The following is a 26072-nucleotide window of genomic DNA, read 5'->3' as shown; positions in this document are numbered from 1 at the left end:
TTCCTGGACTTCCCGGACTGTGACTCTGGGACCAGTAGCATGGTTCCGACTTCATGGGATATTTAGGGGCCGTAAGTGGACTGGAGGCAGAAAGGTGCCAAGGCAGTACGGGGAAGCAGTTCCCCCTGCATGGCTGCATCTTTTCAGAAGGACAAGGTGAGCAGCCSTTGTTGGTGAGGAGCTGCAGGTTCTTGGAGCAGGGCTCCCACAGAGCCATGGGGTGCTGGGTGCCAGCCCTGGCCCCTGCCCCAGCAGGAAAATTTCTCCTGAGCTAGCTATCTCCATCAGGGTGAGATATAGGGAACAATTACCCATCCTAGAGTAAGGAAAATAGGCCATGCCAGGCTCTGCCAAGTGAGTCAGGAAAGGTGACCCAGTGTTTTACCCTACAATAAATCCCTTGCACCTTGTATATCAGCAGCAGCTACTCTCCAGGAATCAGGGGCTGCTCTGTCCTTTCTCCTGCAAGGCAGGACTCAGCRTTTTGTGCCAGGGCACGCACACCCAGCATGTTCTGATTCCTCCCCTCCTTGTGTCCTCTGGACACACGGGTGGGCTTCAGCCAGGCTCGTGCTCCAGGTCCCCTCATACTGCTCCCACTTCTAAAAAGCTATGTGCCAGTATTTTTACAGATAGGTGCAAGCACAGTCCGTGCTAATGGGTATAAAAACACRTGAGGCAGTCACAGAGCTATTGGCTTGGGTGCACCTTCCCTGCACAGCATCCCTGGTTTAGGTGCCTTGTAAGGGGCTGTGGGGAGGGTGCTCACAGCCCCGGTCTGACATGGGAAGGAACTGCTTCCCTGGGCTGTAGCAACTTAAACAGGGACACAAACCCCCTGGACTTGGGGCTTGTGTCCCTTTAGCCCCCTTGCAAGCCTGTGCCCATCTGCTGTAGTAGAGGATGCCTGGGGGCAGCAGTTTTCCTGCTGCAGCTGGTAGATAGCTGTCCTTGGGACCACAGAAGATGTTCATAACCATGTCTGTGCAGGCTGGGAATGGGTCCTCATCCGAGTCTCAGCGAGGGCTCCGTTGTTTAAGTGGAACAGGGCAAGACGAACATGAGAAGCTGAAGCAGCCTGTGTCCAGCCCACAAGGAAATGGTGATGGAGGTGCTTCCCAGAGCGAGGTGCAGCAAGGTGAGCCTGCCTCTCCGGGGCTGGCAGGCCACCAGGGCTGCGCGCTGAGCCCTGCCACCTCTGCAGTAAACTACTCCAGAGTTTACGCTGCATCGAGGTGGCAAGCAGCACAGCACCGCACTTGGCACCAGCTGTATTCTTTGTTGCTGTTCTGTGCCCTGCCAGCAAGAAGAGTGAGCAGGCTGGTGTTTTTTGTGTGTTTTGTTTGTTTTTGAGTGGGCTGCAGAGTTCTTCCCCTAGACCTGACCTGCCATGATGCTGGTCATGCCCAGTGGCCCTGACCCTCAGATCCTTCTGCCCTCCAGCGCCGTCTCCCGCTCTGTACACCAGGAACTACTCCACCTCCCCAGAGGAGGGCACGAGGCTTAATGAATGTTGATAAACCAGCTTGCGGGAGCCAGTGATGCCCTACGCGCAGGCAGTGTTATTTATTACTGACTCGCCTTCAGCCTGATGCTGTGCGCCAGTGAAACCCGCCAGCTCTGACTAATGGTCACAGCAGCTGTGTAGGATATTTGAGTTGCTTTTCCTTTACAGATTCTGTGGGTCCTTGGTAATTGGAACACTGCAACTTCTAACACATAACAGATGATACAGTGGTGGAGGGAATTTGTCATTGCTTCACTTCTCCCCAGCGAGAAGGGCTCATAAGTCACAGCTGACAAATCTTTTAATGACTTTTAAACTTCATTTACAGAAAAGAATGACCGTAATCAACAAACAATGATGGGTTACTAATCTTTCTGTGTTATTAAGAAGGGGGCCTGTGTCTTTAGCCTCCTCTACGGAAGCTTAATACTGCAAAGGGAAAGGTGAAGCTGTCCATGGAGAAGGGGTGGCAGAGCATGAAAGGATGAAACACTGTATACAGGGAGGCAAGAGAGGCCATGGAGTCCTAAATCATCACATGATCACAATATAGACAAAAGAATCTACCAACAGCAGGACATTCTTGATGGAGAATTAGAGCAACAGACAACATATCTTCATCTCAAGCTTGACCCAAAACYTGCTGAAGTCTGAGGCAGATTGCCAGGTCCTCAGACACCTCAGGGCTCTGGGCAGACAGGTGCGGAGATTGGAGCATGGCACGCAGAAGCACGTTTGCCCYCCTGAAAAGCAAGCCTTCTTTTAAAATGTGCATCTGCGTAGAACCAGAGAGGCAAAGCCCAGTAGGAGGGAAGCAGGAATTATTAGTTTAGCATTGCTCTGCAGGCAGGGAGAGGCCCAAGAGAAGGCTCGGTGCTGCTGAATTCTGACATCAACACTTAGAAATTGCTCTCAAGCTGCTTTTTTCAAAGCATGGAGGGAAAGGCTTGGTCCTCTTCTCAGGTGATGGGCTGTGTCAACACGTAGGCTGGAGCCACCACAGGCAAGTGCAGACACCACTGTGAGAGTGAAGGACTGAGCTGAAGCCTTCTGAGGAGAACGCCCTGCAGCTGAGAGATTTGGCCAGGACCAAGGTGGGGTCCTTAGGGCAGAGACCAGGCACGATGAGTGTTCGCCCACCATGGCAGGAACTGTTGCAGGCAGCAATGCTCTGGCTACCTTTGGCCAAACCTTGCTGTCTGCAACACTGGTGGCTGTTGCGTTGCACAGACTATGTGCTGAGTGCAAGGGAGTCATTAGAAGGGGCTGGCCTGTCCCATCCCAACCAGCTTGCCATCTCGTCCATACATCCACATTGCATTCTCATATAACCAATAGCAGCGAGGTGCCATTCCTATTAGGATGTGAATGATAAAGAATTAAAGAATAATTCTCAAGAAATTAGTCATGGCCAACCATTAATGAGCATCTCAGTAACACACTAATGAGCTAGGTTCAGACACCTCTAACATACACCTTTAATTAGATTAATACATGTAGCGTTGTCCATAGCCCAGTAGGTAATCATCAGATTTTGCACCAATGGGATTACAGGTGACATTCYGTTTAATTGCTGTTTCCTTTTCATTTTCTTTTTTTTTTTTCTTTTAAGGAGTCTTTCCTCCAAAGAATTTTGTTTCTGTTCTCTAACATAACCTAAAAGTTATCCTTGGAATTCTGCATCTGAAAGTGCTGCCAGCAGGGCTTATCTGATTCCATTGACCTTTAAAATTTATTTTGTTGCTGTCAAAAAGAATGTTAGTCCATTCGCAAGAGATTTCCAAGACGATTAGAAGCAGAGAGTCCTGAAAAGTCTACTTGTTGCATATTCTACAATCAAAGTATGAGCCTAACTTTTTTGAGGAGAAAAATGCCTTAATTTGAAAAATATTTTAATGGGATAAGTAGGGCTCAGGAAAGACCAGTATGACTCGGTAGTCCATTTGCAGTATCTATGTTCAGGTAGATAGTCAGAGAGCTGCTCTGAGCTTGCTCTCACAGATCTAACCTCAGAAGACTAATCCACTTGGGCCTCAGAAGATGCCCTAATTCTTGCTCTGACGGAAGGTTGATAATAGGCCTATACACCACCAGGATTCTTCTCATATTTTAAATGTAATGTTGTTTGGATGGTAGTTGAAGCCCCAGTTTGACCTTGCAAGGCTGATAGCTGCTATCTCCCAGCCTCAGTTCTGCTTTGGAGGAAATCCTGTTCAGTGCATTGCAGGCATCCCTTTTTTTAGCAGGCGTCCAGCTCTGCCAGCACAAGAGGGGAACTGCAGTGATGGGAAGGCAAGGGTGAGTGTCAGGGAGATTTCGGTGCTCCTGACTGTCACTTTACTCCTAGTAGGTGCCTGGGACAGCTTTTGTACATCTTGGAGTCCTTGRGTCAAAGAGAGACCTCAGCTTTATCAAGCAGATGAGACAATTTCAACAGCGCTGTAAAACGCTACCACTGTAGCTGCCATGGATCTGCACCCACTGGGTGCTGTGAGCCCAAGGGGAGGAGCATGGGTCTGTGCATAGCTCCCAAAACTTCCTCCCGGGGAACGACACCCTGCTCCACAAGTAGCCATGGCGGCTTCAACGTGGCTACTCACAGCAGATGAGCGTACAATTTGCTGTGCAGCTTTTGGCCTTTGGGCAGGATGAGGAGCAGGGCTGATGCTAGGGCTGAAGTTTCACTCAGATCGGATCTCCAAGTTTCAAGCCATAGGTCATCTTTTTATCATACTTAATGAGAATGATTTAAGACTATAACTAATAGATTTTTAAGCATTGTATAGACATGAATAATATGTAGGGCAGATTATTATGAGCCACAGCTATAAACTATATGCTGACGTGATAGATTTTGTAACCACTGTACCTTTAACAGCTGATTAAATACTTATTAAAACAGTTGTTGATTATTTATTATTCCTTTATGAAGTATTTATCAGCTGCACTGTAATTTAAATCAGGGCCAGGTTTTCAAAGGGTTGGCAGGATTTCTCCAATTCAAAATGACTTGTTGTTTTAATTAAAAATTAGAAAAGGAATCTGTGACACTATTTGCATAGTAAGGTGGACAGCTGAGAGGAGATTATAGAGGGGCTCATTCTGTTAGTGCTGCTGAGCCCTTCCGTCTTACCAAGACCACTGCTTGAGCACAGACTGTCCGTTCGCTGCTCCCCGGCCTTGCTCTCGACTGGCAGTCCCCAGGGCCCTTCAGTGGTGGCCACCAGCCAGGGCTGGAGCTGAGGATGGACGGAGGCGTCTATCCCGGGCCCCTGCAGACGCCTGCGTGCTCACCGGCCCTGGCATTTCAGCAAGACCTGTGTGATTATTGCAGCAGGCTGCAGCTATGACAAGCCTGGAGGGCTGCGTCAGAAGATGGACCAAGGTAAAAATTTGCAATGCATCAAACTTGGCATYGAGTAAAATAGATCAACAGGGGAGTTGAACTCTCCTGCCAGAGCCCTGCATAATGCAAAGCACAGGATCTTCCTCAAGCTAATGGTGTCAATGCTGATTATTTTCTCACCTCCTGCAGCAAATGTGCTTTAGTGAACCAGACTTGGCTGACTTTTTTTTTTCTCCTTGCTGCACAGTAACTTTACTTCTTTCTCCCTATTTTACAAGTGTCCAGGATGCTGCAGTTTCCATCAAAATAGGGACGAAGGAGACTGAGGGCAGGAAACAACTAACTTCCCCTTAACCCACCCAATAAATTGAGCCTAAGTAGTTGGTGGAGAGCAGGCAATAAGGGCAGGTTAGAAATAGAGCTGTGACCCAGGGCTCCCCAATAGTTTCCACTGTGCTAGGAAAGGCAGTAATTTCCTGCCGATTGCTGGATGTTACACTGTGGCTGGATGTTCTCCTGCAGCCTCGGGTGATGGAGAGGCATCACCGAGCATGTCATTACAGACCAGTACCCTTTCATAGTGGTGTTATAGCACAATGCTGTTGTCTCAGGTAACACTGGGTCTTAACACCACTTCATTCTAAGGAAAATACAGTGTACAGAGTGGAAACTGGCCTTAATCCACCCATGCTCCCTCTGACCAAGCCTGGAGAGCCTGCACGTTCAGGAGGAGAAAGCGAAGTCCCCAGGCAGTATTTCCCCAGCGGCAGCCATGAAGTTTGGAAAAGACCCCCAGGCCTCTGGGCAGCAGAGCAGGTCCCCTTTTGTCTTGCAGATGCTCATGGTGCCTTGCAGTAGCTCGTCAGGGCTCTGACTGAACATCCACCCCTGGAGGCATCGCTGCGGGGGAGCAGAGCAGTCTGGGCTGACCTGTGTGTGAGAAGGAGCCCTGGGGAGTAGTGAGAAGAAAACTACGTATCTTGTGCAAGGAGCTTTTGTTTGATGGCCTGGAAAATGAGGCAGCCCAAAACAACACTTGAGAGTCCCAAGGATCCGTCCAACTACTGAGAAAAGACCAGTCTGCAGCACGAAGCATCCTTCCTTATCTAGCCATGCTTAGGTGCCCTTTACGGGGTGAAAAAAGGGTTGCARAGGGAACCCACAGCTTCATAACAAAGTGGTCAGGAACCCAGTCCACTGAGTGAATTCCACTTTTCCTTCCAGCTTGCTCAGTATAGCAGTTCCCCCAAAAGGCAATCTGCTCTCTCAGAACTGGTTTAATAATTGTGACATCTTTCTTTACCCCTGTCTTTTTTTAATAACTTTCTGATCTCCTAACAATCTCTCTATGGGATGTTTGGGAGAATCAACACCACTTTCCCCAGAAAACCCGAGGATGAGTTTACTTCCAGTTTATTCTATTTATTGAACCACACAACAGTGAAAGAGGTCTTTCTGCTGTCTGGAAAAAAGGGTGAGACCCTCCAGGTTTCTGCAGAGGAACTATTGGGAACTCAGAAGTTATTAAAAAGATTGCAGGGTTTGTGTTGGTTATTAAACTAATGCTTTGGAACTTGGCGCTGGTGTTTGGGGACTTACTAGCAAATTACTCTCAGCTCTCTTGGGAAGGATGATTGGCACCTGAGGTAGCAGAGATTTGAGGTTTAAATGCGTGTGCATTTCTGGGTTATTGAAGGTGCTGTGGTGGTGCAATCAGCAAAGTCTCTGTATCTTGTAGCTGACTATGTTGCTTTTTAGAATTACTTTTTTTTCCAATAAAAGGACGGTTTTATTCATCCTTTTCAGCCTGCACACTGACTGGTGAGCATTGCCCAAAGCAAAGCCCTCACTGTGCGACAGCCGCATGAGCTTGTGTGTGCTAGGACAGGTTACAGGCCCAGTTCCTCCCACAAAATCCTATCACAGTGGCCTAGTGCAAGTGGCAAGAGGGATGCACGGATGTTTGGGACAGAAGGAGGGAGGTGGTGACATGGTGCAGAGTTGGATTTTGTCCTATGAGGTATATATGAGATGGATAGAGGAGATGCAAACCAAGCTATGTAGTTCAATCTTTCTTCAGATGAGCAGAGGGGTAGACCTGCTAACAACATTACATACTTAAACTCCATCACGAATGCTGGTCTGGGAAGAGATGGCCACACATGTCTGAACAGCAGCACTTGCTGTTCTAGGTGCTCTGGGACTAGAAAACTCACTATTTTCTAGGTGCTCTGGGAAGGAGCCTAAGGGGACATCAGGAAACGAGTGAGTGAGTCACTGTATTTGGGACTATACTTTTGGGTGCACTGGCAGCCTCATGTCCACCTGGAACAGTGCTGGTCCTTGCACAGCTTCTCAGGGTTCATCTGAAGCTAATCTAGTGGAGCTTCCTGGTAGAAAGGGATGTCCATGGTGCAGCAATGGGGATGGCTGTGAGAGCACAGTGCCAGAGGTGGGAAAGAGCCACCAATCTCCTGAGCAACTGTTGATGAAAACTGTAATGTTGGTGGACAAAAGGTGCTGGGGCAGGAGAGGGTTAGATGGTCAGTCTAGGGCTCTGTCACCACCACCTAGGAGAGCTCTGCCACACACAATCATTTTTTATCCAACTCCAGGTGTAAATTCTCCAAGTCACAGACTTGGGGAAACTTGTTATTGGAGGGAGCCAGGTACAGGATGAAAAACCATGTTTACTATTTGTGAACAACCATGATAAGAGGAAAATAACAGCCAGGCCACATGCTGCCTTCACACTGAAATAAAGAGTGCTTTCTGCAAAGAGAAAGTGGTGGGGCTTGCTGGTTTTTTCTTTTCCTTCTTCTTTGACAGTTCATCACTAAGACTAAGGCCTCTGGGGTTTTCAGACWCTTGGCTCTCAATTAAACAGCTAATCTGTGAAGCAAGACACTTAAAGCAGGAAGGAAAAATAGCTTATCAAGTCAACCAGCTCTGGCCTTAGGCTCTTACTGAATTGAATATCGATATTTTTTAAGGGATTCCTGAACACTAGTGACAGCAGTGACCACGGCATTGTTCCCAACGATGCTGCTCGCACCTGGAAGAGAGGAGGAGCGCCGGCCGGGAATGTCRGCGCACCCCAAGCGCTGCGTCCCAAGAGCCAGCGGTGCACGTAGTCTACCACCGCCACCATGCCTCGAGCACGGCACCGTCATGGGAGAGCTTGAAGTGACAGCTCAGAGCAAGCACAGAGACCTACCCCGCGCTTCCCTGAGCAGCAAGGACCCAAGGAAAGCGCTCTTCCCTGRAGGAGAAAGAGGACCCAGCTGCATTAAGGGGCTCTGTCTTTGAGAAGCAAATGGAAATACAGGAGATACATGCAGCCACCAGGAGGAAGGACTGCCTTGTCTGGCGGAGAGCATCTCTCCAGCAAGCTGGGCCAGGCACGACAGGGATTGRCCAGTGAGGCTGGGTTCATCCGTGCACCTTCCCTTGTAGTCCTCTGTGCGCCTCTGCCCACCTCTGAGCAGCCAGTGCAAAATGGTGCCAGGCAGTAGTTCATATGATGGGTTTGTCACCGAAACTACACTGTACCCTGTTTCACCCAGCCCCACGGATCTGCTGTTCATGCACATTCGCATCCAGCAACGCACAGTGGTCTGTATGGTGGGCTGGCYGAGAGCTGAGGATTTCACACTGTTGCATGATTCCAGGAGCTGAAGCTTTAAGTGGAAAGGAATTCCCAGTGAAATTGCAAGAGCCACTAAGAACGCCAGCTCTGCTCAACCCCTCTCAAAACGGGAACAAGGAAGTGGGCATGGAAATTAAACTTACCATGAACAAAATTGCCAGTTTTTTTTAACGAGTCTTGGCAATGACGCAAAGTTGGTCTCACATGGGACTTACATGAGTGTGTTTCCAGCCTACTAGCTCAGCTGAGTTACCCCTTATGTAWACCTGCCAAGCCCAAGTGCTGAACTGGATGTCATATTGCCTAACCTGATGATGGATGATGCCTAAGTTTAATGCAAGATGTAGGAAAATAGACCACAGTGCTTGTGCCAGTGCTAAATGCAATGTGCCATGACATGTTAGCAAACAGGCATTTAAAAAAGCATTRAAGAAATTCAGCTCTTCTGCTGGGAATTAAAAAAAAAWTTTTTCACTGTGGTGACAAAATACAGTGCAGGTGTTTCCAGCATGAACTTCCTTTTAGTTCAATATCATCATTCAAGAAAAGTAAATTGACTGTTATTAATCATGTCCCATGCAGGATTTTTTGTTAACCTGGTTATAGAGTTCGCAGTTTAGGAAGGCCAATAARCACCTGCACATGTCCACATGTAATTTTTTTTATTTCCTGGGACCTTGAGGTGTAAAATRCGAGAAGTTGTTAGCAAGCTTGCATGGCTGCAGGAGCTGGGAGAAGTCACCCACTACATCCTGCTGGGACAGGATGAATTTAATTAACATTGGGATCACAGTAAGCTGGTGGTGGCATTAGGATGAGTACTGGAGCCAATGCTTCAGGGAAGGCACCCAGCAGGGTGGGTGGGGAGAGCAAGGTGCACACTGTGACTGATGCTTCCCCCTACTCTTGTTGAGAATGTGATGAAGGATTTGCCCCAACGTTGCTCACTCCAGCCCACTGCCCAGGGTCTCGGTGCAAATCCTCCTTTATGTCTGTCTGAATCTCTCCCTGGAAAGATTTTCTCGTGTTTCAACCATGCCCTGAAGGTGCAAACAAGGTGAGGAGGAAGGAGGGAAGGAGGCCAGCAAGAAAGGAAGGAGGGAAGGGGAGGGAGGGAGGAAAAGAGAGAGAGAGAAGAAAAGGAGGGCAGGCAGGAAAGAAGGAGAAGGAAAGAGAAGGGAAAGGAAGGAAGGAAGGTAGGGATAATCATCCTAATCTCTTTTTTATGCTCTTTGAGGTCAACAGATGAAGGACCCCTTTTATACTTTCATCTGTCTGTGTTCCAAGTGACAAGTCTTACTACTGGTTGCATTTTGTCTATCTTTTTCTCTTTTCCAACCCAAGCCTAGCTTACTGCAGTCRTCAGTTGGGTGTTGAAAGGTAAAATAATAGCTGTGAAAATGCATCCAGTGAAGACAGTTATAGTTATTAGAATATGAATATATAGCCAATGATATGCCTCTCTGCTGTATGTGTTTTTCTAATCAGACATATCACCAAGATTTCCTGCTCCAACTCAAGCCAGAGCCCCCACAGGCTCTTACATGGCATATCAAAGAGAAGAGTGGCTTGAGAAGACTCTGTGCTTTGTAAAAATGTACTGGAGATGTATTTTTTCACATGAAAGGAACAATAAGCTGACATGGTTGATACTATGCTGGATTTAATCTGCGTACTGTGTGAAGTGCTCTGCTGGAATGCAATTAGGTGAAGTATGAAATATTAATATGTGATGATTAAAATGTCCTTTTTCCAGTTGTTACAGTAAAGGGTCCGCTAAGTTATGTGAAGTGAATAGTGTGTGTAGGAAGGAATGCCAACAGAYTGGACAGAAAAGGCAAAGAGACTGTTTTCTCTAGGGAGCAGCAGGGTTGTATGGGGATAGCCGAAGAGTTTTGCATGGGTTTTTTGAATACCCAGTGCCAAGTGTTTCRTAAAGGAGACATGTGCAGGCCACTGTTACCGAGTGGAGGTGGTCCCTGATGGTACCCCAAATCTCACTGTTCCAGGAGTGCCAGTGGCCAGTGCTGCTGCCTAAGGCCCGCTCCCAGGTGGGTCCTCGGGCTGYGGCTACGACTGCAGCTCCTCGTCTACCTGGGCAGCAACAGAAATCAGTGGGCAGATGGTACTCAGAGAGCATCTCATCTGCAGAGACACTGGGGTCCTGTTGGCCTTCTCCCAAGCCTTTCTCAGTGGCGTGCCCATCATCTGGCCTGACCAGCAGGTTGGCATCTGGTGCCTATTGCTTGTCTGCTGCGGGCATAACTTGTTCTGTGGTGGGAACCTGACCCGGGTGGCCCCGGTGCTGAGACCCACCTACATGGGCCACATTGAGGCTGGGGGGGGGCAGTCAATGCTGAGCAGGGTGACGATAGCCCTTGGGGAATTTGCCCATGAGGTTGCGGTCTGTGGAGCAGGATCACAGGCCACCTGTCTGGAGGCATCTGCACAGAGAAGGGARTGGGGCACTCCTGGGACAGCCCTACCAGGATTTCAACCCTTGCCACTGATTCCCTCACTGTAAAAGAGGGATTYCATGGCTCATCTTCATAAAAAGCATTAGGAGACCAAAATGACAAGTGCAAAGTGAGCACCATTTCACTGCTGCTCTCGCAGCTGAGAARCAGGGTGCCTGGCAAGAGGAGGACGAGGGTGGTCTGAGTGTCTGGTATGTTGTCCACTCAAAGTGAAGATTCATCTGCTCTCTGAATTACCCACGTGAGAAGTGCTTTGACTTCATACATTTCTTTTATTCATTCTTAAAGTAAACATGCAGCATGGGCCGGATCCATTTACATCAGCAGGGCTGAGTCATGTTGTACTCACTGAGAGGAGCTAGCCCACTTAATTTTGGGGGAAAACGCACTGATTTACACCCCACAGTCCTATCCTACCAGAATCCTCTGGTCAGACCTCTGTTCTCACTCTGCTCTGGGCACAGGGGCAGCTTAACCTTCGGCCCTCATGCATAGGCTTAAGGAGCTCAACTTGCTGATGTAATTGGTGTTTACAGATGTAAACAGCTAGTCAGAGATTGAAACATTTGCAGATACTGCTGTTCCTGGCTCATCATAATTTGGGAAGCATTTGGGCTAATAGCAGGCTGAGGTTTCCCTAAGCCRGCACTTTAGATAGCAGCAGTAAAATTCTTCAGAGGTAGGGAGTGAAAGGAAGGACAGACTGAGAGACAGGATTATATTTTGTTTTGGTTGATGCTATCGCTTGAAAATCAAAATGCCTGTCTTTGCCAACATAGCCCAGATGATGGCTCCTAAGGAGATACTATTATGGGGAAATCAGGCCGGAGACAGAGTGAGCTAGGTGTTAACAGCATGTCCTGAAGATGCCTACAGTTTCTGTCATAGAGACGTACCAGTAGGTGCTCTTGAGGCTAGGCCAGTGGGAGGCATTGTTATCCCAGCCGTGCGTCCCACTCCAGATTGCAGCTCTAACCCCAGCACGTACCCAGCTGCATGCTCAGGGTCATGTGCACGGCCTAACACACAAGACCAGCTGGTGCTTTCCAACTGTGCTAATGCTGTGGGCGCCCTGCAGGTCCGGAGGCAACCTGAGCCAGCTCTACCCACGCTGGCTCCAGTGCCAAGGCTGTGAGAGGAGAGCATTCCTCTTGGCTGTGTGCAACCAGACCAGTTTTGGAAGTGGTACAGCCCAACTTGATCAACCTGATTGCTTCCTGTAATAAAGTGGTGAGATCTGTGGATGAGAGAGCAGGAGCATCTGTCTTGACTTCAGGAAGGCTTTTGACATGGTCTCCAAGAGTATCCTGACATCCGACTCAGGAAACCACAGTCTGGATGGGTGGCCTTCTAGAGCAGTGAAAAAGTGGCTGAATGGTTGGGTAATGGTCAGGTACTCCAAGGGTAGTGCTTATGAGCTCATAGTCTTGCCAGAAGCCAGATACAAGGAGAGTTCCTCAGAGGAATGGGGTGGGGGTGAGCGAAGATCAAGCATGAGTAGCAAAAGACTCATGCTATGGAGACTTGAATAAACTCTTGCAGAGGCAGATAAGCAAAATGAGAAGACCAGGCATGCATCTCCTAAAGGGGAAATGGCTAAGTGGAGCCAAGGATGTTTGTGTGAAATGACCGTGTGTGGGTTAGAGGCAMCTAGAGATCATATGCCAGAGCACATTTACCCTGAAACAAAAACTACAAGAGCAGTCAGTGTGATTAGGAACTGGAGTGTAGGTGTAAAGTCACCCAGCAGCATCACTGTCCTGCGAAATCACTGAGACTGTGGGACAGGGACAACCACAGACGCAAAATGGGTCAAGTTCAGGGCTACCTTGATACAAACACAGTCTGCAGGCTCTCCAGAAGTCCCCCACACTCCCAGCTTGTGCCTGTGCTTGACCCCTTGTTCCTGGGGCTCAGCCATCCTGGACCAGCCTCCAGCAGAGCCTTGTGCTGAGGCTCTGGCTTTCTGGGAAGCAAGTCCTGGAAAGCTCCAGTTGGGTATTCAAAATGACTAAATGACTGGAAATCTTCAGCCTGGACTTTTTCTCAGTTTCTCCACCTGTGCAACAGGAATGGAGATCACTTCCTATGTGAATCTCTTCCAGACTACCTTATGTTCATTAGCAGAAATGTGCTTAGAAAACAAGTCCCCACTGAACAAAGCACTGCAAAAAATATATTAAAAATAGATAGCATTATGTGGTTATTATTGTATAGATCGGGATTTCAAGCAACTTGAAGAAATTAGTCACCCATTTGCCAAAGGATTCAAGGATTCAGTTCACTTAGGTTACTTCAAAAATCTTATTCTTCAGTTATTTTTTACAGTGTTTTTAAGAACACTCACTCTGCCAGAAACTGTTTTAAAACCAGTAAAATGAACCTATCTGGCTATCTTAATCTGTAGGAGTAAAAAGAAAAATGTAACAAATCAGATTCAGACTCATGTCTAACTTTTTTCCAATCAAATTTAGCAGGAAGATTGTGTCCAGTCTCAATGGTAGGTTAATAGAATCATAGAGGCTAGAGAAGGATAAGATTTACTGTGCCATTGCATCCTCCCCCTGCTCCTTGGGGAGGATCATCCTTGCCATATATTTACAGTGCTCTGTATAGTCTGGCTTTAAAAGATTAAAGGAACTGAGCGTCCAGTTCTTTGTGCTCTGAAAATTAAGAAGGCCAGGGTCTGGCAGTCGCATCTTGTCTGTTTGAAGCTCATTGATTGCAATCAGTGTTAAAACTCTCCATATCTCCCCGGGTCGGGTTGCAAATGCCATCTGCATGCGGAGCTTGATGAGACTGTTCTGCTCGCTCTTTACCTCTGTGCTGGACTGACATTTCAAATCCTGGAGATACAGAGCTAGCAGCGGTGAGCCCGAAGACATTGATGCTTGTCAGTATATAGAAAAGCACCCTCAGGCAAAAATTGGACTGTACAGAGAACCAGCCAGTCTTCACGCCCCAATGGGCCAGTAGCTGAGCAGTAGCCTTCAGAAGGACGTCCATCACCTGAGGAGCCAAGGAGAGCTCATCTGGCAAAGGGATGAACTAGATATTAATGAAGTTTCCTCCCCTCAAACAATTTTAGGGGAAGAGAGGCACAACCAGAGAGTTTTCATGTCCTGTGAAGCAAGCCCAGTGCAGGAGAAGGACTTTGGTTCTTTAAAGGTCTCAAGTGCAACCTCAAGGAACACAGCAGAAAATGTTACTGTTTTCCCCTGTCCTGCATCTRTCTAGCAATATGACTGGAGGAAAGAGGAACTGTGAGTTTTGGGGCCTGGGCAAGGCCACGGGCAGCTGGACTGCAGGCAAGCTGGACTGTGGGCAAGCAGAGCCCACCAGGGCATGGGGACAAGCCAGGGCAAGCAGGGCCTCCACAGGAGCTACACTGATGTGRTCTGGGCAGCACCGCTGCTTTCCCTGCTTTAGACAGAGCTGCTGAAAATACCTGTTGCAGCTCTGAGCTGACTTTTCCCAGGAAATATCATGCAGTGCACACTAAAGTGATCCCAAATCATCMCCTGTGCTTCTGGGAAGAGGGAGAGAAATCAAACTGTTATCTTCAGAGAGCTGTAATTTTTGCTGCAACCACAATAGCCAAGAGTCTGATAGACAGCAAGACTAGATTTAATTTCACACAGTTACCACCTCTGTCCCTTCCCATCCCTCGTCTTCAGAGGTGAAGCAAGGATCACACCTTATGGCTCTGGAAAATGGATCATAGTGGCTCACTACTGCATCTCTGGCTGACGGCCTGGAGATTCCCAAGCTAACAGTGACACCTCCTGTTTGTACAAAATTCAACTAGGAGGCAGCTCACCCAGGCCTGGGTGGAAATGCAAGAGCAAGCAGGGAGCAATACAAACATCAGGCAGCCACTCTCTGCGCACACGGTACTCYGCTACCTAAATCTCATTTGCATCCAGAAAAAAATTAAGCTCTCTTCCAGCTGCAAGGGCACATCCACACATAGCAGAGACCTGTGCTGAGAGGTACTTGGGAATTAAAAGCCCAGAGAGATRAGCATGGGCTAAGGTGCTACATGGAGACTGCTTTAAATAAAATAGTTCTTGAATTGTAGTTAATTATAGACTAGTAACAGTTTTCCTTTAATTGTATTAAAGCTTTTACTTAGAAGTAAAATTGATTTAAATAGCGTTTTGCTCCCCAAGAGCAACTAGATTATACCCAGAGCATCAGAGAAGCTGATAATACAGCATTTCTGGTAATTTGTGCCCTGGCTAGGAGAGAGTACCCTCCCCAACACATGCAGACTCTCCAGAGGTGGGATCCCCCAGCTGCAACTGGCTAAGTTGATGAGTTGGTTCTCTTGCTCCAGAGTTATTGGGCATGACCATCTCTCCATCCCTTTTTGTAAAACTTTGGTAATTCCCTTGTGCAGTTTCCTGACTCTCTCAACTTTTTCATTCAGGTGTTCAAGATGTCATTAAAGGTGCAGACAAGTAACATCACAAACAAGAACGACCCCAAGTCCATCAACTCCAGAGTCTTCATTGGCAACCTCAACACAGCAGTGGTCAAGAAGTCGGATGTGGAGACCATTTTCTCCAAGTATGGCCGAGTGGTGGGCTGCTCCGTTCACAAGGGCTATGCCTTCGTACAGTACTCCAACGAGAGGCACGCACGTGCTGCTGTCCTTGGCGAGAATGGACGTGTGCTTGCTGGCCAGACCCTGGGTAAGTCTTCCCACTAGCCATTTTAGGTATGAAGGAGCAGCAAGAGCTGGCTGCTCCCCAAGGGACCAGAAGCCAGAAGCTGAGCGTGATAACATGGCCAGGATGGCAGAAACCTCACCAGACAGGGCCCTGTCCCATAGCCCCCAAATGAGGCAAGCAGGGCAGACTCAAAGGTGGTAATCGGGTTCAACCAAGAGCCCAGAACATGAGGCAAGTCCGTGGTGATGAGGCAGGCCTGAGGTCTAGCTGGAAGTCAGTTCTCAAGTCAGGGTCAGACACAGTCCAGTGATTGCTGGGTAGGTCCATGGTGACAACAGAGGTCTGGGGTCAAGCTAGGAAGTCAGTCAGCAGGTCTGGATCTGGATCAATAGGGTCTTGTGGCTGGGCATGGATATGGGTGATGGGTATAACAGAGCTGGAGACCACCACTCCTGCAACTCCTGCAACATAGGTTAGGCAAGGGCTGAATGCCCAGGCCAGAGCTTAAATTGTGTTCCTGGGCCCATGGGCATGCGTCCCAGCTAAAGGTGGTCATGTTCAGTAAGGCTTATTAGTGCCCTGACACTAGGTCCCCAAAACTCACATTGTGGACTGATTGTAGGAGCTAAAACACAGAGTCCTGAATGATTCCATATTCTTGTCTTTAGAGATTTGCTCTGACAGGGATGAAAAAGGCTGGTAAAAAACATTTCCTGGTTCCTTTTCTGGACAGGGCCATGAGTTTTTGAGGTTTGGGGTCCCTGGACACACTATTTGCTTAGTTACTGATCTTATTGCTCCTGACACGATCTTAGCCTCTGCATAACATACCAGCATAAATGATCTAGCAGGGAGTTTGCATGGAGAAAAACAGATGTGCCTTAATTAACCATGTGTCATYAGTATTCATGCATGTTAACTACAGTGGCTGGATTACAGCATTTAAAAGGTACTGGAGCTTGAACATATGTTAATATTATTGATATTATTGCAGCACTAAGGGCCTCACTGCATTTTGGGCCCCTTTAGACGCTACACATGTATTGTAAGAGATGTTCACTGCTATGAATCTTAAGAGTCTAAACAGCAAAGAGCAGGATGGCTTCTAGTCTTCAGTGCTTCTCCTTTCCGTTTCTAGTCATAGAGGAGATCATGAGGATAATCTGAGAAGAGAGACTTGATTTTTTTTTCGCATGCCAGTGCCCTGCATAGTGGACCACAGCACTGGTTGGATTTTATAGAAGCAGTGGGAGCTTAAGATGAAAATCCTTCATTGAAGATACTATCAGGCACTGATGTTGTACCCTTCATTTCAAGGTGCCTGGACTAAAATAACAGCAGCTTGTCACCTGTAGGGCTTCCCCTAGCACTAGAAGTTAGTCTTCATCTCACCTTTTTTTTCACAGTTCAAAAATTAAGTGTCCCGTCATGACTGATCACCTAGACATCTGCTACAGTAAGCAGAGCCAGGCATCTCTGTGAGTGARTGCTCAGCTTGGGATGGAGGTGCCTACCTTACCTTTTACCTGTCAAGAGAGGCTGTAGTCTTGGAGTACCTCTGACTAACTTTACTCAGCTGATGTTAAATGAGATAACTTCCTCCCCCTCTCTCCAGATACATGAGTCTCTGATCTACCACTGCTGTGTGATAAAAAATAACAAATAAAAACACCCCAACTGCTCCCAGCTGCATCCKTAATTTGCAGATTGCTTTGAAGGGTAACATGCTGAGAAGCTCTTGTCACCAGCTCTAAGCTGAGAATTGGAATTGAAGACAGCATTTTTAATGAAAAAGTGTTATTTCTGAGCCTGCTGCAGGCAGTGGTCATTGGACACCCAGGGAAGAGATTTGCAGCCCATTCTCACTCTGCTTCTGGCACGACAGTCTGAAATAAGAAGTTGAATGCTAGATCCAGTCTTTAAGACAGTATGCTGTTTCCATTGATGGTTTATTCAAACACCCAAAACTCTTTTACAGTTCTCTTCCCATTAGCATTAAGTAAAGTAGAAGACAAAGGGTGAAGTGCACTGTGCCAGTGTGGCTTCTAGTCCAGATGTTGCCCACATGTTCACAGAGTCCATAGACATGATGAAGAAGGCCTTGGGGAAGAAAGGCACTCATGCAGACTTTGGAACAGGATTCTTTTCTGTGGTGCCAAGCGACAGGACAAGAGACAATGGGCACAAACTGAAACACAGGAAATTCTATGATTCTAAGTTCCATCTGAATTTAAGAATGAACTTCTTTACTGTGAGAGGGACAGCGCACCAGAACAGGTTGCCCAGAGAGGTTGTGGAGTCCCCTCTGGATATATTCAGAACCTACCTGGATGCAACCCTGTCCATGCTGTAGGTGACCCTGCTTGAACAAGGGGGTTGAACTAGATGATCTCCAGAGGTCCCTTCTAACCTCAACCGTTCTGTGATTCTGTGACACTGCAATAAGATACTACAGATTCAGCTAAGAAACAGGCAATACTCACCCACTTTGCTGCAGAAAAATGGCTAGGAAAGGATATCCTGATAGGAACCTCTGATACTCTTCTCAGTGCTAGGCCCAAAGGTCTGGTTTGCTGACAAGACGAAGGGACCGTTTGTGGTTGGGTCCTGCGCACATACTGGCAGAGGTGCAAATGCAGCTCCCTTTCATCTGCCTTCTTTTCATGAACCAGTCCTGCCACAGAAGAGCTCAGCAGGCTTTTCTGTGCTATTGGTGACATATGGGCCAGAAAAAACACTGACACGTTCCCCTTATAGGAGAACCCAGCRGAGCGGAGGAAATGAAAATACCATACAAGATAGTCAGAAAATATCTTTGCACAAAACAAGCAGTCAGGGAACTGCTAGCGGAAATCTGCTGCCGAAAGGGGAGGTCACAACCACRCAGTTTATGCTAATAGGGAGAGGAAAGATGAGATCAGACAAACAGARGACCCACATGTTGCTGAAGAGAAAAGGCCTGTCTCTGTTTAAAGGCAGAGTTCGGGGATGTAGGAGACTCTTAAGTTGATGGCAAAACTTCCCTTCCCAGGCAGGCAGTGGGAAAGTAGCCTGCTTTCTACCCTGGTAGGAACATTTCCATCTTCAACATAGAGCCTGCAGGTACTATCAAAAATGTCAAGCTTCCGAAACAGGTTCTGAATTTAAGTCTCATCTGCAGGTTGCAAATACTTGATCCTCCAGGCTCCCTGAAAGTGCTGGCCAGAGCAAACATCCATTTCCAGCTCCATCCAGTAACTTAAGCAGAGAAGGATGCAACCACGTATTCCTTTGGAATAGCAGCAAACCATCACTCCTTTGGGCTAACAGCTGCGCCCAGCGTGGCAAGGCTAGCAGGAACTTACTGGGAATCACTGCCTGCACAGCACTAACACACAGCTCGTGTGCTGAGGCTTGCTGGGTCCCTGCAGGCTCTGTGGAGGAGCGTGGCTCCAGGCAGCGCCCGGTGGGGTGACAAAGCACCTCCAACCTGGCGAGGGGCAGTCGCTTGTGATAGCGCAAGGTAGCTTGTTCCCCAGTGAGGAACAGGCTCCCCATTTAACCCTTATCTAAATAATTTCAGCTCTCAGTGGTACATGCCCGCTCCACTAATACGGCTGGCAGCACTGCCATGTTAGACACCTGCATCAGCCTACGTTGGTACGAGGATTCAGACTTCTGTCTGCCTCCAAGAGTGAATGATGATTTGCAAGCAGCATTTTGCAATACGTACTACAGCAAACGAGCAAAGCAGCAGCTTGTGTTTCTAGCTGGCATCTCGCAAAGGTCAGCTTTCAGGTTAGGTGGTCTAGTATCATTATTTCTTCCATCTTGTCTTTTTTCTTCTTCTTTCTTTATCACCAGATAAGCAAACACTCTGACTTGCATTTTAACTGATGAGCAGGCTACTGAATGCTTTGTGAAAAGGTGTTTGAAACCATAGCCATAGCACATCTTGTGCTGGGACACAATCTGCTTTGCAGGGTGTAGCTGGTCCTGGCTACTCCTGTGCTTTCCCCAGACATTCCCAGGAACACCAGATACTGCAGGAAGCTTCCAATGCTCTTCACGGGCAGCTAGATCAAACCAGTAACCTGGCCCTGTCGCCTCTGCTAGACAATGCACATCTTCCTGATTTCATGTGGGCAAAGATGCCTGGACATGAGGGACAGATACTGCCATGGGGCGGGCAGATGGATTTGGTGACAGCTACAGAGGGGACAGATGAAAAGGAGTTGATGGAGCACACTGATGCAGAGGAGGGAGCCAGACTGGGAATGAGATGGAAAATCTATTCAGGCTGATGTGCGTGCTGAGCTCTTGTCTCTCCTTATTCAATTTCAAGGGAATCCTGAGGGAATCTAACTGCTCATCACTGCTATAGGTTGAAAGTACAAATTTCTGGTCTGACTACATGCACTGGTAAAGGTTCTGGTGTGCTATTTCTAGCACTGCATACCAGCAAATTGAGCTAATTAGTGTCATTATCCCCCAYTGGGCTTTCATTGCATCTCTCTTGAAAGGTGTTAATCAGCATGGTGCTGCCATTAGCTCTGCATTTTGCAAGAAAAGTGACTGGCAGCTCCTGAGATGCCCCTGACAGCCAAAAGGGTTCTCAACAGGGAACCTGGAGCTGAACAAGGATGTGTTCTGGGGTGCACTAAGGAGGAGTTTGCTTCCTTCTTCCCTTACAGCGAACGGTCATTTTCAAAAGTATTGCATTGCTCCAAAAGACTCAGAACAGCACCAACATGCTTAACAGACACAGTTGTAACAGTTGTTCACAGAGCTGCCCTGTCCCATAACCGTGTGTGTCCGTGCCACCCCTCAGGCTGGACACTTCTTCCCTTTAGCAGTTGAGTATGGGAGGATGGAGGGTGAATGACAGCAAATTTGGCCTGTTTGAGCTGAATGTGCCTCCCCAGCTGGCGCAGCAGCACACGAAGTGGCCACCACCAGCGATTCATCCCTTGCTCACGAGGAACACATTGCCAGGGCATCACAAAACATGCACGTGGGCTTGTGCCTAGGACTTATGCCTGGCAGCAGAAGGGAAGCATGGCCATTAAGCAAATAAATATAGTACATATCCATCTCCATGGGCAAAATGGTAATGCATGCTCTGCTTAGCTGTCCTGCTACTCTCCTTTTCTGTCCCAGATAGAAGAACCCCCCAGGGTCTTAGGCTAAGGACACACTAATGTCTGAGTGACAGCCTGCTATCATACTCACTGCACAAGCTTATAGATAGGATAAGGTCCAAATTCAGCAGAATGGCATCTCTTGGTGGAGTGAGGCATCTCTAGGCTCTGAAGAGGAGTCAGAATGCCACAGGAAGACACCTGGGCAGCAGAAGCCTGTCTGTGCTCCAGGAGCTCAGTTTATGCTCCTCCCCAGCTATCACCCGCACTCATGCATGGCTCTTGGCGTGCACCTCCAGAGCTGCGTCCTGTGTGTGCAGCCTGTGCAGAGGCTCAGGTTGTCCTAGCAGTGCTGCAGCTTCCTTAAACTCCCATTTTTTTTTCCGTTAATAATGAAGTCAGCACTCAATTCATTTCATGGGTTTGCTGGGTTTGCTCGCTGGGTTTGCGAGCTCCTTATTCAACAGTGAGCAGACCAAGCCGTCCACATGTTTCTCCATAAAGGGCTGTACTCCCTTCATGCAGCTTGGAAACAGTAGTAATTAATAAGATTAGGACTTGAACCTGCTGAGTTTCATGGCAGATCCTGCAGGCCCTGAAGAGGTGAGAGCTTAAATACCCCAGCTGGCAGTCACAGATCCACAAACCCTGAGCCCAAAATGGAGAACTTCAAATCTACATGTGCTTTAGCGGCTGAGACTTATTGTACAGCCAGCTTAGCAGAAGGACCTGCATCAGCACTGTAGGGCAGCCCATGCCCAGCCCTATACAAAAAGTATTTTTTGGGCTGTGTGAGAAAATCCTGTCCAGTGTGGCTTGGATCTGCCGTATTCATTGGTATGACACTTATTTACACGGAAGGAGTTTGAAGAGCAGAAGAAGTTTGGGGGCGATAAGAAAAGCTGAGTGGAACTTGCTCATTCCCACACCAAGAAACTAGGAGGGAGTGAAGCCTTGTGCCCCTCCGCTCGTCTCTGTGCAGTTCGGGGGCCACGTTCAGCATTAGGTTGCCAAGCTCTCTGCAGACATCGTTAAATTGGCCATACCACTTTATTCTCACGTCAAAAGCAAGTTAGGCACTGAGGCTGCAGAGACAATTTCCTCTGCAGATTAGAATAGCTTGCTCTCGCCTTCCCTAGTACAAGATCTGCCTCCAAGATCAATTGAGGTGACTGCAGGCGTGTGTCTGCACCCTGTGCAGCTTTTAATGCAGCCCAATCGACAGCGATGCCCAGATGGCTTATGCATAAAATTCATTTTATTCTGGAAGGAACAAGGGATAAATTGTAACTACCAGTTAGCAGCATCCAGGAGTTTTATATATTATGTGTGCTTTATCATAACCACGCTGAATTCTCTTGAGATACCAGTGGTGAAGCAGTGGAGCTCGTGTACATGGATTAGGCCATGTGCAGGGCATTAGATTTTGAAAACAAATGGTTTTGTAGCTATACAAAGGGAAAATAAGAGGCTCGCTAAGGCTAAGAACACATTAGTGAAAGTCCAGCAGAGCCTTTAACATGCTAAAAGATGATGGAAATGCAGCAAAGTTAGCTTGGCCTGATGGGTCCATCCCAGCTGGGTCTGGAGGGGAGTTTGTCTCTGCAGGCAGGAGGGCTGGGCACAGCCACAGCTCCCCGTGAGTTCGAAGCTGTAACGAGAGCTGCATTTTCGTTCATTGCAGATATCAACATGGCCGGGGAACCTAAACCTAACAGACCTAAAGGGCTGAAGAGAGCAGCCTCTGCGTTGTACAGGTAGGTCTTCACTGTGTCATCTCCCTGCAGTGATGTCTCAGGGCTGATGTTTCCCACTCCACAAGCTGATGTTCCTGGCTCCTGACACTTCCCCTAGAAACCCTGGGCTGCTGCTGCTGCACAGTGAGATCTCCTTCCACGAGCTTTTCTGAGCCTGGCCTTTTTAACATGCTGGACTGTGGGGAGAAGAGCCAGTGAGCTGCTCTTCCACCAGGCAGAGCTCGGTGGTGTGGAATGAAGAGAAATTAAAAAAATGTGAAATGAGTCAAGAGGAAGGAAAGAAAGGATGTGGAGAGGGAGGGAAGAAAAGAGAGGAAAAGAAGAGTAATGAAAAAGAAATATAGAGGTCCAAGAAATAGATCCCAGCTACCTGGTTATGGGAAGTGAAGCCCAGCAGTAACGGTCAAGCGTAGGCTCAGAGTCCGCCCAAGGGAGCCATGCCCATGCCAACTGCCTCCCACCTCTGCCTCTCCCTGGTAGCCCCTGGGCTAACATCACCCTACCTTGCAGGTGCTGTGGAAAGAACGGAGTGTTTACAGGGTGACCACCGGAGCCAGCTAGATGCTAGTTTTTTATTTTTAATTACATGGGTAAAGTGATGGATAAGGGATTTCTTCCAGGCTCATGACTTGCATGTGGGACTTCCCAAGCATCTCTGCTGCGTGGCAGCTGTGCTTGTCCTCTGCACCTTGGCCACATGCTGTCATTGCAGGGTCTTCAGCTGCACGGGCCCACAGCAGCGCAACCTGGGCTGGTGAGCAGCCGCTCTTGGCGGTGATAGYGCACTCCTGACCTGGGTAACCCAACCAAACCTCCCGAAACGCCCTCTCTGCCACCCCAGCGCGGTCTGACAGGACCTTTGCTGGGCCTCTCGCCTGAGCTCCTTCTTCACAGCTCTCATCAGGAAAATTTGACCTCCCACCCCGGACAGCATGTCCCTCCCAGCTTCTTTGACCACCTCAGGAAGCAAAGGACCTCCTGGCCTTCCCTGGCTTGGCCCTGCCATCCCCGCAGCATAGCCCCAACGGGCAGTTGGGAGGATGCGGGTGTCTTCTGCCCTCAGCATCATGTGGSTGCCCAGGGTCCAGCAGCCCTGGCAGCTCAGCTCCTCTCTTCATGGGAGGCCCCAGGGCGATGGGGGCCACCCATAGCAGATTAYCGGTGTCCCACTAGCTTGTGTTGCTCAGATTTGCTCTGTCTCTCCCAAGTAACCACTGGGAAGGGAAGGCTGGGAGTGCAGCCAGCATTGCCAGAGCTCCTGCAATTTTCCTGGGGTGCCTGACTGCAAGCCAAGGACTTTCAGCTGCAAAAAAAAAAAAAAAAAAAAAAAACAAGACAAGGAAAATCTCACATTCCCAAGTGCCTCATCTTTAAAGTATCTCCTTCAGTGCCTGAGCTTAAAAGGAAAATTATCAAATAGGAAAATCAACAGAGCAAAGGCAGCTGGCTCCCGTGCTGCGCGTTGTGCGTGGCTCCGGCCGCCGCGGCYGGCCGCAGCACACCAGCTTTCCGAGGTTGCCAGGCTGTTGCCCGCAGCCTTTCCAACTGCGCAGCGCAGTGGAGAGGGCACGGGTAGAGCCACCTGCCTCTTCCAGATCATTTGCCCTTAATAGATAGGAAATGTGATCCCAGTGAGCCGGGTGGACAGGGAGCGACGGGTGGGAGGCAAGGGGTGCTGCAGAGTTAGGGCACGTTGGTTTCTGAGACATAAACCTCAGCATTTGGGGAAAGATTATGTCTCTGAGTGATGGAGAAGCAAGTCTTACTATGTTACCAAGAAAGTAACAGTTTATTGCTTGGCTCTTATCTCTTTACGGGTGCTAGATTTATGAGCCAGTATGTGTAAACACGTTCCCAGGAGAAGCACCTATGTGTGTCTGCTGTGCACCTCTCTGCGGCACCTATAAATAAACAGGGACTGCTCCAGCGAGCTCTGCCAATAGCCCAAGATCGTCTTGTCCTGAGCTGCACAGGCACAGCTCTGCGAGCCACATCTCACTTATCCTTCACCCTAGTTACGGATTGCGCAGAGAGACTCACTCATGATTTAATCCAGAATCTGGCCCTCTGGATTTGCCTGGGTTGCGAGTCAAGGGGAAATGGACTCTCTGTATTACCCCCACTGATATACGGAAATAGAAATGACAGAAGTTGTTTTATTTAAATGTACACCTACTATTTACGTGGTGCTGGTAGCCATAATACAAATGAATTTGTTCCGTATGACCAAGTGATAAAGACTCCTCCTGTGTCAGCATTTGCTCATTGTCCATGCTTTGACCACTAATCCGTTTCTGTTGTAATGACTAATATTTCAGACGTCCAGACTGCCAGGCAGTTGAGGAGAGAGAGAAAGAGAGAGCGAAAGGTTTGCTTCCTCCCACAAATGTGGTTGTGTTAAAATATGGGCCAGAGAATTATACTACTCTGTGCTTCAGCAATATTTCATCCTGGATCGGTGACAGATTTAAACTTTGCCATCTGGACTAGCAAAACTCCTGATAGCTTGCTGGAAAGCAGGGAGACCAGGTTTGCAGGGAGCTGTTGTTATAGCTTCTTCTAACCATAATAAATTTTTCTAAATGTTAGCCTTCCAAATTGCAGCCCTATAATTTATAGAAATGCTATGTTAAACACATCAGATCATTTCTTCAGTGGCTGGGTTTTATTTTGTCCCTGCATGGGAGATTCACAGACTAGAGTATTGAAGGGAAGGGATATCTCCTTTTGGATGTGGAAGAATCAAAGATCCTGACAGTTTCCCTTGATCCAGCAGCCCAGGTATGTGTTTGAGTGTTTGAAGTTTAATAGAAATCCCTTGGGATTTGGCCTCTCCCCTGCCTCCAGTAGGCTTATGCGCAGGCTTATGCCATAATAAATTTTCTCAAGTCACTCTCTGCAAGAGCCAGGCCTTCAGTTAGAATAAATCCTAACTGTGTTGGCCCCGATCTGTCCAGGTCTTCAGGGCCTCCCTCCCTCTGCCTGCAGCGTTTGCCTGAGCACCTCTCTGCATGCGGGATGTCCCTGCCCTGCTCCGGAGCGGGGCCGGGGGGAGCCCGGGCCACGCTGCTGGATGCGGTTGTGCCTGGGAACGCCGCAAATGAGTCAGTGAGGCCGATGGGAAAATGAACCTGTATTTTGGGCATGTCTCCCAGGGCAGGCTTTCCTGGACCCCAGGGCTGTAGTCCCGTCGGTCCCTGTGGCCCTGCCGTGCGTGGCTGGACTGTTTATTGCTCTGGGCTGTGAAGAGACGTGAGCTCTGCCCCGGGASATGCCGCAGTGCTGGGGAGTCAGCTACTGCTCTAATTGACCTTTGGGAGCAAAGACCTCTGCCCGTCCCAGCGACGCTGGTGCTGGTATTGCTCTGCGTCGGTAAGGGCAGTGCCTTCGTGGAGCCGTGGGACAACCTAAGCGAAGTCTGCAAGAGCAACAAAGTGCCTGGCAGCTCAGTGACCCGCGGCACCGTCACCGAAATGGTGATGAACACGATCTACCACTGCCTTGTTTTCACAGCCTGCAGTCATGGAGGGATGGTCTCCT

At 48.4% G+C, this 26072-nt stretch overlaps 1 protein-coding gene across 1 annotated transcript in view; it reads left to right on the top strand.

Annotated features, from left to right (window-relative positions):
- RALY (RALY heterogeneous nuclear ribonucleoprotein) overlaps nt 1-26072 on the top strand; it is a 95009-nt gene that overhangs the window by 57029 nt on the left and 11908 nt on the right. The window contains exons 2-3 of the mRNA XM_085311142.1: nt 15412-15676; nt 22460-22532. Coding sequence (XP_085167268.1) covers nt 15421-15676; nt 22460-22532 — 329 coding nt within the window. The 5' untranslated portion in view covers nt 15412-15420. The remainder of the gene's footprint in view (nt 1-15411; nt 15677-22459; nt 22533-26072) is intronic.

The sequence above is a fragment of the Rhea americana genome, unplaced genomic scaffold (genome assembly GCF_003343005.1).
Source record: "Rhea americana isolate MKP2758 unplaced genomic scaffold, rheAme1 scaffold_333, whole genome shotgun sequence".
NCBI lineage: Eukaryota > Metazoa > Chordata > Aves > Rheiformes > Rheidae > Rhea > Rhea americana.
Note: the sequence above shows the minus strand (reverse complement) of the source record. Positions and strands in the feature narration are given on the sequence as shown.